Source organism: Panicum virgatum, chromosome 3N, assembly GCF_016808335.1.
Source record: "Panicum virgatum strain AP13 chromosome 3N, P.virgatum_v5, whole genome shotgun sequence".
Taxonomy (NCBI): domain Eukaryota; kingdom Viridiplantae; phylum Streptophyta; class Magnoliopsida; order Poales; family Poaceae; genus Panicum; species Panicum virgatum.
In genome coordinates, this window is record NC_053147.1 from 59,260,384 (window position 1) to 59,272,525 (window position 12,142).

Sequence of the window (12,142 nt, forward strand, 5' to 3'; positions counted from 1 at the left end):
GGTATGTGACAACGTTATTTTAGGCCACTTGCGCATTCTCTCAAAAATATGTTTTGGACATGAACGGATCTCTGATGTGCATCTTTGACCACTATTTTCTATCGGACATATTTTCAATATATCCAATAAATTTGACAACCTTTTAAGACAATACAAAAGTTTTTTCTTGTTTCCAAATCCAAATTAAATATTCCTAAGTTACTCGTAGTTAAGAATTTCGAAAGTATGAACAGTTGTGACTTGAGAGTATTATACCAATTGAAAGCAGTTCAACTTTCTTTTTTTTTAACAAAGTTTCTCAGCATCAACTCAAGCGCGTCAATCTCTTCTGATTCACATAAAGTGCACTCAAGCTCTACACTGATGGACCATGCTTGTGATACAAACTTTAAGTAACATCATGTATTGATTTAATAACAAAAATCAACCTGCTTGAACAGGACGGCTGGCCAGGTTCGCATAGATCCAAGAAGGGTGTAATAAGGGGACACACTAGCCAGAGTTTTACAAATCCCATAAATTCTCCCTAAAAACAAAAATGTTCTTCCCAGCTTGTCATCAGCCAAACATTCTGGGAAGAGGCCTGACTGCCATGAATGCATCAACCATCTGCACAAACAAAAAATTGTTAGTGCCGTCAACATGCGATGATCTAAGCATCCCGTTCAGCACGTGGTCAGAGTGCTCGCCTAAGGGACATAGGCAACATGTGTTGGATACGTGCTTGGGTTATGCGAATACTATGTTATGCAACCGATGTGGTTCATGTGTGAGCACAGAAACAGTAGTTAACCAAAGTGCAATTGTGCGACAACCAGATCCAATTAATTATGTACCTCATCGGTCACTAGAGCTCTAGCTCTCTGATGCCTAGCAACCAGCTCAGATAGAACTAAGATGAGTCGTTGCTTCACTTCACCAGTCAACATCCTTCCTTCCTTGTACTCCTGGTGTAGAGCAACTTAGTATAGCAAAAAAAAAAAAGGAAGGCACCATGCAAATTATTTTGATGAATCGTAATCTAAATTACCTTCTTTATGTGCTCAAGCTCGTCATCATCTTCAAGGAAGAAGTTTAGGTACTTGATTGGAACATCCACCTGAACATAACAATGAGAATTCACCAGTTAATTATGTGTCACTTATGAAAAGTGCAATAATTAAGCGAACACTGGAATTATGGCAGGAAAATTGTGGAAATGAAAACATCAAAGGCCATTCAATTTATATGCATTCAGGAATTGGTAGCTTCCAGTGATATATTCATATTTCTTCTGGAGTTTAACTTTTCAGTTCCAAGCAAACGTCAGTGTATGTCACATAATGCAGGCACACTATTTGGTATGCATTGACATTAAAAAATAAATAACTGGGAAAGGGCTTACATCAAGGTTAGCTCCAAGTTTTCTGTGGAGCTCTATCGAGTCCTGTCCACCTGAGAAGGCATATTTGTTCACCTGCAAAATCATAGGAGGTATATTTTATAAGCCAGTGGAACAAAAAGAACATTACCAAAAGAGCATTATTTCACTCAGATCTACATTTCCGCCAAAATATAAATGGATTAACTAAAACATGTAATTGCTTGGTAATATTTTTTTTCCAGCTAAAAAGTAAAGGTTCAGGATCAACCTTTGTCTTTATTTCTTTAGCACTATCTGTAACATATATCGCAGAATTTGCGTCACTGGCTGACATTTTTGTGTTCTCCCCCTAAAAGAAGAAAAGAAAACAGAACAGCCCACATAAACATCAAAATGTTATAATTACGACAATTCGTAGTAAAAAAGTAAACAAAATCCCTAGCTTAGTTAAAATATTAATGCCAAATACAGCAAACCTGAAGAGCAGGGAAAAATCTTGATTCAATCAGTGATGGTTTCTGATAACCAATTCTGGGAGCAACATCACGAGTCATCCTAAAATAAGGATCCTGTGAAAAAAAAAACACAAAATGAGTCAAACTTTCAGAACAAAAACATAAACATGTACTGATATATTCATATCTTTAAATCAAAAAAATTTGATGCAATTTCATAATTTCTGAAGATTTACCCATAATTTGCATACGTTGGAGAGACAATTCAAATTCAGTGCTGGAAATAACCAAGAAATTCAACAAGGACTAGTTCACATTATCAAAATATATTAATACTTTCCATATATCAGTGGGGCTCCATTGAAATCTAGTTCTTTAAAGAGTCCAAAACTTAAAAGGCGCTAATTCTGAATTTTGTGCTGCCAGACATATTGTAAGTATGCAAGCAAGTCGATACCAAGCCAATTTGTTAGTCACAATCATCTTATAAAGATATGTTTGTACCTGGTCAATGGCACATGGGATAAGGCAGCGCAGTTGGTCCTTGCCAGCGAAGAGATGGGGAAACGAAGAAGGAAAGGATGGAACTGCTTGCACTGGAGGAAAGCTACACTTTCCTATGTGATCCTCAGGTGAGAATCCAAATATTCCTACAGCCTGTTGTTCAAGCATACAAATATATAGTTAAGGATAATGCGTGAAGGTAAGTAATCAAGCTCTGGAGGTTTCCAAATATTGTTCTTAACTGAATAGCTTTACCTTATTGTATGTCACACATCTGGCAACTTTAGCCATATTTTCGTAAAAGGCGCTGCAAGAAGAGTACAGAGGGTTATTACTCATTACTTTCCCATAGATTAAACCAATCTAAAGCCAACAGCATGCTCTTTCACTTGTCGTTTATTAACATAATGAACAAAAAATCAGTCAAAATATTAGTTAGCCTCAAGAAGAGTAATCTTACCCTCCAACATAACCGAAATCCGTGAAAATGAAAGTTCTGTCAACATCAAAACCGCATGCTATAATGTCTTTAGCATTTTCACGAGCAAGCCTTTTACTTTCCTCAACAGTCAAATTCTTCCAATAGAACTTCTCATCATCAGTTAGCTGTATAACTAAGGGCACATTGAAAGCCTCCTGCAGATATCTGAGAAAAAGATCATGATGGTTAATCAACAACACCCATGGTTACGTACAAAATCAGAACTGGGACTGATGTAGACTTATCAAAGAATAGTGTAGTGCATACATCTATGTGGATAGCAACATTATGGAGTGCAGGAATAAGCGTACTGTTGCCGCGGAATATAAGACCAAACAAATCTACTTGAGATTTTAAAGAACGTTTTAAAACCCACAATTTCATTTCCTTGAAGGAATATGTTAAAATGATTTATTCCTAGAAAATTTTCATGGTACAAACTTTGCGACACATCTGCTCTCCTATCCTATCCATCAGTTAATTTACCAGGTAACTACCACAAGGAACGCCTCAATTTCCAGAACACTTCAAACTTTTCGCAATTACAAGGATAAAGCATGCTCATTTTTGTGTCATTAATGGATCCAAAGCGGAATCTTCTAGTGAAGAAACGTCACACGGTACTCCCTTGCTGACACAGCATTGTCAAAGTACGCAACACATCCATGAATCAAGAACAGAACAGAGGAGCTAGCGGGCAGAGTTGTACTGGGAACAATGCTTACTTGGTGAACATGAAAGGGATGAGGTGGCCGAGGTGCAGCGACTCCGACGAGGGCCCCCTCCCCGTGTACAGGTAGAATTTCTCCCCCTTCTCATACAGATCCAGTATGTCGTTAAAATCCCTATAAAAAGAAGGCACACCGAAATTCGTCAGCACCCCCTCTTCGCCGAAAAGAAAAAAAAAAGAAGGTATTTTGCTGGCGCCTCGGTACCGGTGCGCGAAGAAGAGGCCCCGGCGGAGGAAGACGTGCGGCGGGCGGCCGGTGAGGCGCGCGACGCGGTCGACGAGCGCGGCGTTGAGGCGCTGGCAGCCGAACTGGTCCACGAGCTTGTCGTAGTCGATGCCGCCCTTCCCCGCCGACACCTCCCACGGGTTCACCACCTGCTCCTCCTCCTCCTTCACGGCGTCCGCTCCTTGCTCCGCCGCCGCCATGGTCCCGCGAAGCAGATCTCCTCCCTCCCTTGCTCGCCGGCGGCGCGGGGGGATTGAGGGGGAACAAGCTAAACCTCGGGCGGCTCCTGTTTCGCTGACGCGCGGGGCCCGCGGGACAGCGTGAAGCGAAGAGGCAGCTCGCCGTGGCGGCCCCCGGGTCTCGGGTTTTATTGAGACGGAGCTGCCGCCCGGCCCGGGCCCGAGACCGAGTCCAACCTTGTCAGAAAGCCGCTTCCCACGTCACACCAAAATACGCCAACGGTGATGCGAATACGTATCTGGGTGCGGTTTACGCTTTGCTGGTGGGCGAGCAGACCAACCCACCAACTAACCTCATCCCGACCCCGAGCCGCCGCCGGAGGAATCGCCCGCCATGGCGCCGCCGCCCGCCACCGCCACCGCCGCGGCGGCCGCCGCCGTCCGGCCGCACCGGATCCTCCGCCGCGGCGGGGGCCTCCTCCTCCCCTCGCCGCCGTGCGCCGCCACGCTCCCCTTCGCCTCGCGGCGCCTCCGCCTCCCGCCGCCGCGGTTCTCGCTCTCGCCCGTCCCGAAGAGCCTCTCCGCCGCCTCCCACGTCCCCGTACGGTCTCTATTCACCGGCATCGTCGAGGAGGTCGGCCGCGTGCGCCGCCTCGGCCCGCCGCTCGCGCCGTCCGGCGGCGGCGGAGGCGGCGAGGCTCCCGGCCTGGACCTGGAGGTCGAGACGAAGAGCCTCCTCGCCGGGACGCAGCTCGGGGACAGCGTCGCGGTCGACGGCACCTGCCTCACCGTGGCGGCGATCGACCCGGCCGCGTCCACGCTCACCTTCGGCGTCGCGCCGGAGACGCTCCGGCGGACGTCGCTGGGCGAGCGCGCCCCGGGCGACGGCGTCAACCTCGAGCGCGCGCTCACGCCGTCGTCCCGGATGGGCGGGCACTTCGTGCAGGGCCACGTCGACGGGACCGGCGAGATCGCTGCGTTCCGGCCCGACGGGGACTCGCTCTGGGTCACCGTGCGCGCGCCGCCGGAGATCCTCAGGCTGCTCGTGCCCAAGGGCTTCGTCGCTGTCGACGGGACCAGCCTCACCGTCGTCAGCGTCGACGACGAGGGCGGGTGGTTCGACTTCATGCTCGTGCGGTACACGCAGGACAACATCGTGCTGCCGACCAAGAAGGTCGGCGACAAGGTGAACCTGGAGGCGGATATACTGGGGAAGTACGTCGAGAAGCTCCTTGCTGGGAGGGTGGAGGCCATGGCGAAGGTGGATTCTTGAGTAGCCATTGTGGAGCTGCTGAATTGCTCGTCACTCAATAGGTATTATGGCAAGGTTATGTTCATCAATAAGCATAGTTCATTACATTTTGTGTAATTGGGCTGTGGTCTTTTTTCTTTGAAAAAAGTGTTAAAACGTCAAGTTATCTGGGGAATTACTCATCATTTTGAGAAATGTAGAATTATCTATACTCTATTGCGACATTTGCAGCCAAATGAAGAAGTTTCTTTTGGTGTCAGTTTAGACAAACATTAGCAAGAGGTAAACAAGAGCAACATTGAGACAATAGCTGAGTAACAATGCTTCCAAATAAATGATACACCACTTTAGGATACTCATATCTGATGAACTTTGAAGCCTTAGCGTGCTGATTGTACTATCTATAAAAAAGGATCATGCAACCATGAGTCCACGACCCACAAATTCTTTTTGTTTTTCAACATCAGCAAATTCGTTTCAGCGCGAGTACATGATGTGCGTTTTCAGCGCGACTAGGCATGAGGGGGGAGACATTAGTCTAGATGGGCAAGTGGTGGTCCAGAAGGATACGTTTCGGTATTTAGGATCGGTGTTACAAAAGGATGGCGACATTGATGAAGATGTTAGGCATAGAATTTCAGCTGGCTGGTTGAAATGGCGGCAAGCTTCTGGCATCCTTTGTGACAAGAGGGTGCCACAAAAGCTAAAAGGCAAATTCTATAGGACAGCAATTCGTCCGGCGATATTATACGGTGCTGAATGTTGGCCTACAAAAAGACGACATGTGCAGCAACTGAGTGTAGCAGAGATGCGGATGTTGCGGTGGTTTTGCGGGCACACACGGAGGGATAGAGTCCGTAACGAAGTTATTCGGGATAGGGTCGGGGTGGCACCAATTGAGGAGAAACTTACTCAGCATCGGCTGAGATGGTTTGGACATGTCCAACGAAGGCCTCCTGAGGCGCCGGTGCGTAATGGGATCCTTGAGCTAGTCGATAATGTAAAGAGGGGTAGAGATAGACCTAAACTGACGTGGGATGAGTCGGTTAAGAGAGACCTTAAGGATTGGAACATCTCTAAAGAGATAGCTTTGGATAGGAGCGCTTGGAGACTAGCTATCAATGTGCCTGAACCTTGAACTTATTTCTTTCGGGTTTCATCTCTAGCCTACCCCAACTTGCTTGGGAAAAAAGGCTATGTTGTTGTTGTTGTTTCAACATCAGCAAATTACGATACAAGTGTCAAATCAATTGCATCTGCGCACTCCCCAGATTGCCCTGCGAGCAGTTGTCGGACCAAATACTGGCAGCTTCCTGTTGTAAAAAATATTATGAATGTGCCCAAATATATTATGCTAAAGTAGAGGAACAATTGGAGAACTATTTTGATGTTTGTCTCAACAAATTTGCTAGTTTTGGTCATATGGGTAATGTTCAATGGATCAGGAAATGTTGTTTGCAGTGTGATAACTGATAACCAGTAACCACAACAGATTGTGCATACTGTCTTCCTCGCTTGCTTCAAGATCATACTTCATATGATGATTGATGCATTTTCTGTCGCCGGAATGTTGCTAAATTTTTCGAACAGCTGATTATTCTATGCAGAGATGGAGGACTTGGATTTGATGCCAATGCCGAATTGCCGGCTCAGGTTGGGTGCTAAGAGAGATACGAAGGCACTTCACGAATTTTACGCTTGAAGTTTTTGTTATGACGTTTGGGAGATGTTCATTTGGTTGCTGCAACCTGCAACTGCAACATGAGACTCTACTGCACCCTCTGCTGTTCGGTTGGTGAGGCCTGAGTGAGCTTTGTGATTGGAAGTTGGAACAATGGAATATAAGGCTTAGCTACCATCGTACAACTCCCTTTCAAATTGCAGCTGGCTGTGTAAACCCTTTCATTGACTCCAGAAAATAAGATAGTGTTGGCTGTAGCCACAGTGTTTTTTTCCCTATTCGGATGAACGTTAGCAAGGGGTAAAAGAGCAAAAAACGAGCAAACAGGACACATCTGCTTGAAAAAAGGAAGAAAAAACAAAAATAACCTGGTATCATAGTACCCTCCCACGGTACTGACCGGGTTAGTGCCGTCAACTTTCTTTATTATTGATATATATAAATAGTGGGATCCACGGGCTCAATTATTTTCTATTTTTTAGGAGAATTCTTTTCTATTGTTGGTTTCTCTGTAAGCCAGCCTAGTCGAGAGAAAAATCGAGAGAGAAAAAGGAAAGGCAGGGTATGAAAATTAAAGAAAGTCCCTGAACAACCCGAGAGGAGTGGTCATCATGGTGGCGAGCTAGCTGTTGCATTTTATCGACTTTTCAAAACCGGTCAGATTACTCCTTAAAGCAGTTTCGAAAAATCATAATAAATCAAAAAAATCATAAAATAAAAAATCTAATTGTGTTGAACTCCAAACGAGTAGATATACACAGTGAACATATAATATAGTATGTTTTAGTATTTTTTGCAGCTATAAAAAAAACATAGATCTAAAACTATAACAAAAATCTCTAATAGACGAAACCTAACCCTGCACTGGGTGGAAATCGAGCGCACATAGCGCCACGTCTACAGCAAATATATGGTCCATTCGATTGTGAACGAACGGCCGTACAAAAATATAGTTTGCTGTTCCTTAACGCACCAGTGTTCTAGAAAAGAAGCTTCCTGAATGCATGCAGAACTCCAGCAAGGCAACTCGAGCTTTCCCTTTCTACGGGCCTGTTTGGGACGGCTCACGCCGGCTCCGGATTCACTGTGCAAAACACTGTAGTACTACTGTTCATCGAAGCCGCCCCACTCCCTCTCTCCTCTCCTCTTTCACTGACATCGTGCACTATTCACTAAAGCCACGGAAACCCGTTTTCTTGGCTCCACCGGCTCCGCGCTACAGTAGCACTACAGTGCTGAAGCCCGAGCCGGCGGGAGCCCTCCCAAACACAGCCTACATCTCTAGAAAGTTCACCCTTCGAACGGAACAGAATCTAAATATCTTCCGTTGGTCAATCAGAGATTCTTTTCCAGCACAGTCCTTCCGCAAATCTCAGGAACTCTTTGCCTTCAGCAAGACCACAACTCTAGCGCCGCTTCCCATCGCCTCCTTCCCCCATAGGAAAGCTCAATCTAATCTGCAAGGAGACCTCTCGATCTAATATACAAAGGGCAATACGAGGGCCCAGACATTCGATCTCTATATATCCTGCTATAGTAGTGCTGTTCATCGCTCAGACGACGCAGCCACCAGCCATGTCAACCCCCACCGTCTTCATCGCAGACGACGCGGCCGGCGACGCCAACCCCACCGTCATGTGCGTATTCGCCATTAGCTTCCCATTGCCGTGCCGACCGGCGACCGCCTCGTTCACACCTCTCAGCTGGCCACTTACCAATATCCAAAGCCTGCATGCTGTGTCGTCTCGTGGAGTGCTCCCTGCTTCCTATAACAGGTATAGAAAATCAGGATGGAACATGTGGATCAATCACAAAAAATATCGTATATAAGGAAATACTTGAAATGATTTAATTCAAATCGTATCACATGTATATCAGTTCAAAAATAGTATTTCCTGTTTTAATGTAAGAGAGGATCATGACCCGTCCCATTTATTTTGTACCATTGATATAATGTTCTGAAAAAAAACATGAATGTTGATGTACTAGATACTGCGCTGATATGCAAATTGAGTGACACCTGCTATATTAGCATCATTTGGAGCAGTACATTACAATATATATTGATATTACTCATTTATGTTTCTTCAAAGCAACTGCGAATTGAACAGTGCATCTAAATCTTTAACCTCTCTCATTGTTATTATGTTTCTTCAGGAGCAATTGCAATTCACAATTTAAAGATAACTATAGATCATGCCGGACAACTCAAACCTACGGCAACACAAGGGATCTGAACTTTTGCAGGCAACAACTAGCAATTCTCTTTCTTCAACAGTTTACAGCTACAGTCATAATCTGCAACCAACATCTTTAGCTGAATATAGCTTTCTTTAGCACCTTGCTTACTACCTCTTATATGCTTTCCTTCCTCTTCTATGGACACGAATGATAACCTTTCAAAGTATCATGTACTAATATTATCACAAATATCTTAAATGTGTATAGCTTTGTTCAAAAAGAGTCTCAATTCATATCAAAAAGTGAAACGGTATTACGAAGCTTACTGTTTTCCCACCATGTAACATTGGCTCAGCTCACCGGAGGTCGCGGCAAAGCCACGCCAGGTTTCTAGTATATACTAAAGCATACCATATTATATGTTTACTGTGTAGATCTATTCATTCAGAGTCTAACACAATTGGATTTTCTATTTTATAATTTTTCTCTGATTTACTATGATTTTTCAAAACTGCTTTAGGGGGTAATTTGACCGGTTTTGAAAAGTTTAGGGGTGGTAGAAACCGTTTCAATAGGTTGGGAGGTTATGTCATCCACCCCCATAGGTGAGAGGGTGATATAGACTTTTTCCTGCGTGCATATAAGAGTCTCTATTATTGTATTCAAGTTGTGCAGTATGACCTCGTGTATGCTACGAAAAAGAAGTTGGTCCTATACAAAGATGAAAATGGAGGAAACGGACCTTGTAGCTATCAATTTTTTTTAATTTTTTAGAATCAAAATAGAAGAAAACAATTACCAGACTGTCTATGTATTAAAAATGTAAAGTAATTACCTACACACGTGGTCAAAAGAAGGAATGCTTCCAATTGTCAAGAATAATAAAAGTGCAACTCTAGAATATGTTGCCCTTTTTTTTGCCCTCAACGTCCTAAATAAACCTTGACCATGCAATCGTTTCAAAAACTAGTGGAGATGCACGTGTTTTAAAAAATTAAACCCTAACAAGAATTTTATATTTATAAAGACCAAAATCGAGCCATGAATCAAATGGAGAAAAGATTGGGGCCGACAAACCTGGAACGAAATCGAGCGCCGCCGCTAGCCACGTTCACTGTCCTCGATAGATTATGCAATTGGATAAACCCTAGCGAGTCACCAGAACAAACTACGGACAACAAAAGAAAGAAAGAGATTAAATCAAAACAATAGTCAAAACGAATCAGCAAAAAAAAATTCAATGAAAAAACCTTGGATTCGTGGGCCAGCGTTTTGGTCCCGCTACTCTCACCGTCGCCGAGTCTGGACTCCAAGTCGCGGTCTTGATGCTGCTTCTATGGTGGCGTCGGTGGAAACGGCGTCGCGCCACCACAGCCCAGCAACCGGCCTAGCGCGGCTACCTTTGCCACCTCCACGATGGCCACGACTCCGGCGATGGTCCCTGGAATAGCTGTGGTGCCTTCTCCGGCACCACGGCCTCCACGCCACGCGTGCCTCCCATGGCCGCGAGCAGAGGAGGGAGGCCGCGGCGCTCTTTCCCAGAGCGGGGACTATCCGCATGTTTGAGGACGCGGAGTAGGAGGCGTTGCGCGGCGCAGCGCGGCGGGCGTCTACTTTGGCGACGGCGAGGAGGACCCCGAGGATGGCTCCCGTTGCCTTCCCCCGTGCACCAGCGAGATGCGCAAAGAATGGGAAAGAAGGGGTGGGGGAGTGGCGGGGGATGAGGACAGGAGCAGGAGTGGGAGGCGCGAGCCACGCGGCGGCAGGCGAGCGGGCGGGGTGGAGAAGGCGGCGATGGAGGGTGCGGAGGCTGATTGATTGATTGATTGACTAGGGCATGGTTCGCGCGTGCGAGGGCACTTGGTTTCGGTTGAGGCCGCGTCAGGGACGTGGCGCGCGCGCCGTACTCCGGCGAACAGAACCGCGACAACTCCTGGCTACGGTAGGGCTAGGCGGGATGTAGACTACGGCGGAGCATCGGCATTGGGCCCCTACAAACGAGATTGGCGACAGAAAGGAGATGGATGGGAGTCTGGGCGTGACCTACCGGTGAGCTTGATGGATGATAGTGGCGGCGCAGTGGAGGTGCGGGGACGTCTCGTGCAGCGCGGGGTCGCTGGTGTAGACGATCGCGGCACCGGCGCGGTGAAGATGTCCGTCGGCGCCGGGGTTCTCCTCCTCCTAGTGCTCGGCTCCAGACATGGCGATGTTGTCGTCCTTAGCTTCCTCTTCCCTCCTCTTTTCTCCTTCTATACTCACTCTGGATCGGAAGCAAATGGGATGAGGGGTCTTGGTGGATCTGGTGCATGGTTAACAAGAAGGTTTTGATGCTAATTACCAAATAATAGGAGTAGGAATTTAGGAACAAATTAGATTTGGGTGCAACAAAAGGCAAGCCTGATAGTTTGTCCCACGAGACATGCATTGTTTTGTTTCACATCCATACCACATATATAATCATACAATATTTATTTCCTTTGATCAGAGAATACACGATTGATTTTCATCTATAGTAGTATCTATAATGTAAATATCTTTAATGGAAAGGTACATAATTTGATTCGATATATAGTGATTTATATGATCTTCTTCTATAGGAAAGCATCATGTGATTACATCCCTACCGTGCAAAGTTATGTGTAATTTAGAGGGATGCAAGGAAAATTCCACACCCCTGCCATTCTTCCCTCTCCAGAAAGTCAATAGCTTTTTCGACTCACCATGTATTCTCCTAAGTAGACTACAAGCCCCACTGTCCAATGGTGCGACTTACATGTGGATCCAAGCAGCAGCGTCATCGGCCATATTGATGTGCTTGATGTACTCAACTTCTCATCGATGTGCAAATCCTGGGCATCGATCTGCAAAGAAAGTAATATACATGTTAAGGTTACACAAGGAAACTAATTAATCAATTCTAACAAGAATATATATAAGAATATATATAAGAAATAAAAGATTAAGAAATAAACCATATATGCTGTAATATATGTAAACATAAATGTAATATATATAAACATAAATGATTAAGAAATAAACCATATATGTTGTAATAGAAATAATGATGCTTCAAGAAATGTGCAAACTTTC

General features: G+C 45.3%; 2 protein-coding genes across 3 annotated transcripts; one reads left to right on the forward strand and one right to left on the reverse strand.

Moving 5' to 3' along the window:
• Positions 1–304: 304 nt before the first annotated feature.
• LOC120666392 (tryptophan--tRNA ligase, cytoplasmic-like) lies at positions 305–4,102 on the reverse strand. The gene is made up of 11 exons (XM_039946234.1): positions 3,739–4,102; positions 3,529–3,648; positions 2,783–2,968; positions 2,578–2,629; positions 2,323–2,475; positions 1,840–1,932; positions 1,632–1,712; positions 1,385–1,456; positions 1,031–1,099; positions 837–947; positions 305–609 (listed from the first exon to the last, which is right to left on the reverse strand). Exons 1-11 carry the CDS (start codon positions 3,957–3,959, stop codon positions 559–561), a joined length of 1,209 nt encoding a protein of 402 aa, XP_039802168.1. The 5' UTR covers positions 3,960–4,102; the 3' UTR covers positions 305–558.
• A 143-nt stretch (positions 4,103–4,245) lies between these two features.
• LOC120666393 (riboflavin synthase-like) lies at positions 4,246–7,146 on the forward strand. 2 transcript variants are annotated; one of them, XM_039946236.1, is made up of 2 exons: positions 4,246–5,252; positions 6,781–7,146. In XM_039946236.1, exon 1 carries the CDS (start codon positions 4,333–4,335, stop codon positions 5,209–5,211), a length of 879 nt encoding a protein of 292 aa, XP_039802170.1. In that variant the 5' UTR covers positions 4,246–4,332; the 3' UTR covers positions 5,212–5,252; positions 6,781–7,146. The 2 variants fall into 2 exon arrangements, with proteins under 2 accessions (XP_039802170.1, XP_039802169.1); XM_039946235.1 differs by having other exon boundaries at positions 4,250–5,252; positions 6,798–7,146.
• The last annotated feature ends 4,996 nt before the right edge of the window (positions 7,147–12,142 follow it).

Bases quoted from the DNA above. Each gene is read 5' to 3' on its own strand.
- LOC120666393 (XM_039946236.1), top strand. From the start codon at position 4,333: ATGGCGCCGCCGCCCGCCACCGCCACCGCCGCGGCGGCCGCCGCCGTC.
- LOC120666392 (XM_039946234.1), bottom strand. From the start codon at position 3,959: ATGGCGGCGGCGGAGCAAGGAGCGGACGCCGTGAAGGAGGAGGAGGAG. The intron at 1,933-2,322 runs GTACAAACATAT...TTTTTTTCACAG, and splicing joins TCCCATGTGCCATTGACCAG to GATCCTTATTTTAGGATGAC. The intron at 1,457-1,631 runs GTTGATCCTGAA...ATGATTTTGCAG, and splicing joins CTAAAGAAATAAAGACAAAG to GTGAACAAATATGCCTTCTC.